This window comes from Ipomoea nil, unplaced genomic scaffold (assembly GCF_001879475.1).
Source record: "Ipomoea nil cultivar Tokyo-kokei standard unplaced genomic scaffold, Asagao_1.1 scaffold2283, whole genome shotgun sequence".
NCBI lineage: Eukaryota > Viridiplantae > Streptophyta > Magnoliopsida > Solanales > Convolvulaceae > Ipomoea > Ipomoea nil.
In genome coordinates, this window is record NW_017618711.1 from 4750789 (window position 1) to 4756788 (window position 6000).

At 27.1% G+C, this 6000-nt stretch overlaps 1 protein-coding gene across 1 annotated transcript in view; it reads left to right on the forward strand.

Moving 5' to 3' along the window:
- The window catches only part of LOC109151252, a 44219-nt gene extending 39519 nt beyond the window's left edge, over nt 1-4700 (forward strand). Inside the window, exons 4-5 of the mRNA XM_019299173.1 lie at nt 4403-4503; nt 4627-4700. Of these exons, the coding sequence (XP_019154718.1) occupies nt 4403-4503; nt 4627-4664 (139 nt within the window). The 3' untranslated portion in view covers nt 4665-4700. The remainder of the gene's footprint in view (nt 1-4402; nt 4504-4626) is intronic.
- Nucleotides 4701-6000: the final 1300 nt, after the last annotated feature.

The following is a 6000-nucleotide window of genomic DNA, read 5'->3' on the forward strand; positions in this document are numbered from 1 at the left end:
CCCCCCTCCCCCCCCCTTCTTTTATCCCTTGCAATGACCGTTTTGCCCTCGTCAAAAAAAAATTCGAACGCAATTACGTTTTTCCGGTGAAAATTGGCCGGCAGGACCAAATGTGTTAACAATTGCATAGTTACATAATTAAATTGAGAGTTTTGAAAGTCAAGTACTCAAATTAACCGCACCCCAATAACCAAATGACCAAAAGTGCAATTAATTCTTTATTCTATATACTGAGAATTGATTTAGAACAATCTGATAACACGTTTTGAAATGAAACGTATCCTAGTGTGAATCATTGTATTGTTCTTATCGTAAAATTACACTGTCTATAACTCTTTACAATAAAGTAGAGAGAATACAAAAATACAGAGAATACAATATATATATATATATATATATATATATATATATATATATATATATATATATTACTTTGGTGTTGGTAGATTATTATATATCATTGAATTAGTACTAAATACTATAAATATTTTAAAAATGGTTAATATGTATCAATGATTAAATATTTACTTTAAAATTAAAGCAATCATCTTTAAAACAAACCATATCAGCAACTATTATTATATGTGTCAACAAGGAATTTTTTTTAATGCCTCAATGCAAAATAGAAAATGCAGGAATATTTTGGTAATAACAATAAGACTAAATAATAGTAGCAATTGTACTCAGAAAATAATAATAGTAATTCTAAATTTGTACCATCATATGGTGGTATGAGAGTTAAAAATATGGAATTTTTCCATTAAAATGATAGAATTTTAATATTCTTTCTCATTAATATTTGGCGTCTCAATGCCTCAATTTTTTGAAATTTAATTAGTAGCCCTGGTATCAGATGATTTTCTCCATTTTTACACATAATCAATGAAAATAAAAAGTCATTTTTCTTTATGTTATGCACTTCATTTGTACATTTCATACTTTTTTCTTCTTATTAAGTATTTCTTTGTATTAATTTATAAAAAAGAGATTGTATAACCTCACCAAATACATGGTAAAAATTTATGTTTCTTCCTATTATGTTTTTCTTTGTATTAATTTATTTTTAAAATATTACTTCTCCCCAACATTATATATCGTTATGAGACATTTGGTGTCTTTTAGGGAAGATCCGTTTTTTTCAAGTATCCGTTTTTTCTCTTTAACGTTAAGCCCTCACGCTCTTTCTCTCTTTACATAATTATGATGCTTTTGCCTTTTCAGTATGAACTTCTTTGATAAATTCGGGTAGGATTTTAGTTTTTCAGATTCATTTCAGTCTCACAAAATTTCTACAAGGTTTCCCAATGTCTTATTTCATCAATGGTGCCGACATATATTCAACATATGAATCAGAAGCATCAAGGTATATCTCTCTCTCTCCCTCTCTTTCTCTCTTGATGATGAGTTTTCATTTCAATTACAAAAAATAACTTTCTTAAAAATATTTATGATAGATCTATGCAAAAGATGGTTTTTATAAACTCTGTTGTTGAACTTGTGGTAGTAGGTCGGATCGTTCTGATTTTGACAATAATTCATTAACTAGATGTTCAACAAATTCATGTATATTAGATAATATAGTGTGCTCAATTTTTTCATAGATCTAAGGAGTTTGACATTGTGATCTATCTCTTTTATGAAGTTGTGTACTTATTTTGTTTGAACACTAAATATTTAATAAATCTACTTGTATTCGATATTGAAATGGGTAGATCATATATAATTAGATTAGACAAAATCTAGTTGAAAAGTTCATGAATAGAAAAATTTTACAAAACAAAAGAGAAATTTTCTTGCAATCCTGGTATTAGAGTTTTCTACCAACATTACCATTACTTTTTTTTTTTTTTAACGTAAAGATTAGCGTTTTTTTTTTCCTTGAAAAAATTTCTTCTCTCTTTTGTTTTTCATTAATTTATTTCTTTATTTCATTTTCTTATCTAAAAACATAATAAGTGTCAATACAAGTTATGTCCTTGATTTTTGTCCCTTTTTTATATGCTAAAAAATATATACATCTTGCTTTAATTGTTGTACATTTGATTTGTATTGGACAAAATTACCCTTACACCGTTATAACACCGTTAGTATTTAATATGTCCACCAATCTTACCATACACCTACATCTATCATATCTTTTTCTTATTTTTAGTTATCATTTTATTAAAATTATCATATAACAATTAATTTAATTATAAATTATATTTTAATTAAATATTTATATGAATATTAAATTTTAATTATAAATAATATGTATATATATTATTTGTGTATACATATCAATATATCATATATGTGGATATTAGCTTAGTATTATTTGTAAATTATTATTATTATTATTATTATTATTATAATATATATATATATATATATATATATATATATATATATATTGTTTTGATCACTATATTCAAATATATGATAATTCAAAAGTATCATAACTATAAGGAAATGTGAAATATAATTTTAACTAATTTTTAAAATTTTGTTACTTAACAATATTTTAATATTGGGCATAAGTTTTCGCGCATCGCGCGTACAAAATGCTAGTATATACAATAAGTAGAAAGAATTTCAACATTTTTTCTACCAAAAATTGCACATATTCAGCTTCAAATTTCCATTCATTCAAGTGGATATATAGTAACATTAAAATTTTGTTGCCCAAAAGTTTTTTCAATATTTTATTTAAAATTTTGACCCAATCATCCAATGAAAGAAAATTTCCATTATTCCACATTAAAGTTTTTAAAATTTAGGCATACTACAACAACAATGATTAATAGTTTATATAAAATTTTCTCAATCCATCTCAAAAGTGATAGAATATGTGCTTGGTATTTCATTGTTTCGGTAACTTTATATCTCTATGTGATATAATTCAATTAAAATAATAGCTAAAATTAGATATTTATGACTTTTGGTCTAATCTAATCACATGGTAGAAAGTTTAATTTTGACCTATTGTTCCTATATTATCTGACATAGGTGTTGTTTTACTTATCTATCATTTGCGTTTTGCTCTTTAAAAAAATTTATCAAAGCTGACTTATAATTAGGTAGTATAAATATATGAACAACTGTAACTTATAAACATATCAAATAAAGAATTATAGTGTTACTAAACGTATGTCTATATTACTTAAAAAAGATAATATATAAATAATTTGCATTTAAATTATCTTCATGTTTAGAAAATACATATACACATATGCTTGTATAATAGATAGTCATAGCTATTTTTATATAAAAAAATTTAAAATAAGAATAAAGTGATTTTCAAAAGAAATTATTTTGAAACATTTGTACAATATTACCAGGGTTGTGCCTAACTCTGCATCTGAAAGCCCACTCCCAAAAATTTCAGAGGTTTGTTTAGTTTTCATAACAAAACTTTTTTATTTATTTTTATATTTTAAAATCACGTGTTTTAAATTCTTTAAATTCTTAATAATATGATATATATATGTAGGGGAGACTGACTGACACAGTCCCTATACAACCATTAGCATTCGGGCACCCCACTACAATGATATGGTCTATTCCATCTCCAATGAATTCGTTGAACTCTTTTAACGAATATTCATATCATATTACTGGAAGCACAAGCCAACCAGTGATGGTATATATTTCCCCATTTCATTATAATTTGTTCTTAATTTTATGAAATTATTTCTAATGGTTTTATTTTAATTTTAAAATTTTAAGGCTCAAATTGAAAATGCACATTCAACAATTCCACTGACAACCAATCCACCGAACCTGTCTCCTATCGTATGGCTTTTAAACAATGTTCTTTCGACTCTGTTTATAAATATTTACGTTATGTATAGAAAATAGATTTTTCTATTATTGTTAGAATATATGATGTAGTAAATTTTGAATGATAAATATTTATACTAACTTTTAAATTATGTTTATTGATTCTCTTATAAAGGAGTTTAGTTCCAAACATTATTCTGGTATAAGTACATCCCAAGGGAAAAGATCAAACCACACTAACCAGGTAACTTTATTAGTCAATACATATATAATAAGTTGAAGTTTTATAGTAGTTTTTATTAGAATGTTTTAAAAGAATAGAAATTATTTTTTGCATAGGTTACTTTTAATCTGAAATATATTTTTAAAAAAATTCCCCAAAAATTTATATTTTATTATATTTCCAAAATTTAAAAAAAAAAAAAAAAAAAAAAACCAGGTTGAAGTTGTTGCTAATAAGAGCAGGCAAGAAGGAAGTCTGCAGTCAATAATTTATCAGGGATTATCCACCAACACTCCAAATAACAATTTACCAGAGATTTCTAGTGCTTCAATGTACGTACAACATTTCTTTATATGCTTGATTAATTGTTTTTTTTTTTTTTTATCCTCATTTCCTAATTATTATAAGTTTGTGTAGGCCCATTATGAATGGATTGTATGATCCTCAGTACCAAGAATTTGGCTTACCAGTTGATCCTCATCTTCGATGCTTGATTTTAAATCCAAATTTCATGCATGGTAACGTAAACCAATATTTTTATATGTACATTTTAACGTTTATATATGTTTATAAATAGTTGACTCCGTTTTATTTATGTCTTTAAGTTGTTTACTTATATGCAATTGTTTATGAAATTGCAGGCCAAGTTAATCCCCGGTTTTCCAGGGATAATTATTGATCATCACCAGACATTGCTTTGGATGATTTGACAGAGATAGCAATTAATAAGAAGCTGAACATAAGAGAACTTTGGTTGAAACAATCTTTATATTTCTACATACTTTGTCAAACAAAAGTTTAGTTTCTATTCGCACTATTTCATCAACTAAAAATACTAGTTCTATATATAAGGATTTTATAAATGCTTTGATTAGATCCCTTTTAGACTTTAGTTGGCTAAATCATATCCTTTGGCAAATTAAAAAGTCTTAGAATGCACGTTTCGTAATATAGAATATAATAGATGTATAGTATCTACCAAGTGTTAGTATAACCTGTCTTAAAACGAAAGTCTTTAAAGACACTATTTCAAGTAAGCTTATGCTTTAGGTTTTAGTATAGATATTAGTTCAAGGACAACAACATAAGTAGTTATATCACATAGAGATATTTTCAGATGAGAAATTTGTTACAAGAAGATAATTTAGAAAACATTAATCTTGAGGAAAGTTAGTTAGTTGTAGACATGCTTGAAATGACCATATTTATAATAAAAGTTAGTAGATTGATAGTAATACAAGTAAAAATAGCAGTAAGACTTCTTAATTAGCTCTAAGGTAGTAAACATCCTCTTTGTTGGTTCTAGACAAGCAGAAGGTCTTGAGGGTGGAGGGTGAGGGTGGGGGTTGGAGTGGGGTAAAATTGACTTTTTAAAACTTTTTAAAAAATATGATGAGATTTTTGAAGCGAAAGCCTTTACCTTGCCTTATTTGGTCATTTTGAACTTTTGCAATTGTTAAAGAAAAATGGTATGTGTTTGTGTTTGAGTTCATAAAAATTAATAGAAATAAAGTGAAAGGGATATAAAAATTGAGATTATATTTTTATAGTCGATTGGGAACTTCCACCTCACTTTTTTCGTTAACACTTGGAGGTTTCACTACGAATACAAGTCAAAGTATTGACTCATTATGTTTCAGTAGGTTGAGAAAGTATAGTAGCTATGACAGACCCCTCTTCAGTAGGTTGAGAAAGTAGCTATGACAGACCCCAACCGTTTTCGTTCACCAAGCTGCTGGATAGTGAGTGTCTTTTGAAAAGTACTGGATAGAGTTTTGGCAATTCTTGGAAGTTTAGAATTCGTGAATGGCTTTTTGAAATTACAATAGCATAACAACAATTTTCTCTTATGTTCTTTTTTTTACAAGCTTAAGGAATCAGTGTTTAAAAATTGGCCTAGTCAGTTGCCTAGGCTCCACTAGGCCAAGGTGATTTTATACCTAGGCGCATTTAGTCAGTTGACCGACTAACCGGCCGGTTAGGCACTCTAGGCGCCGACTTAGTCGAGTTGAGCG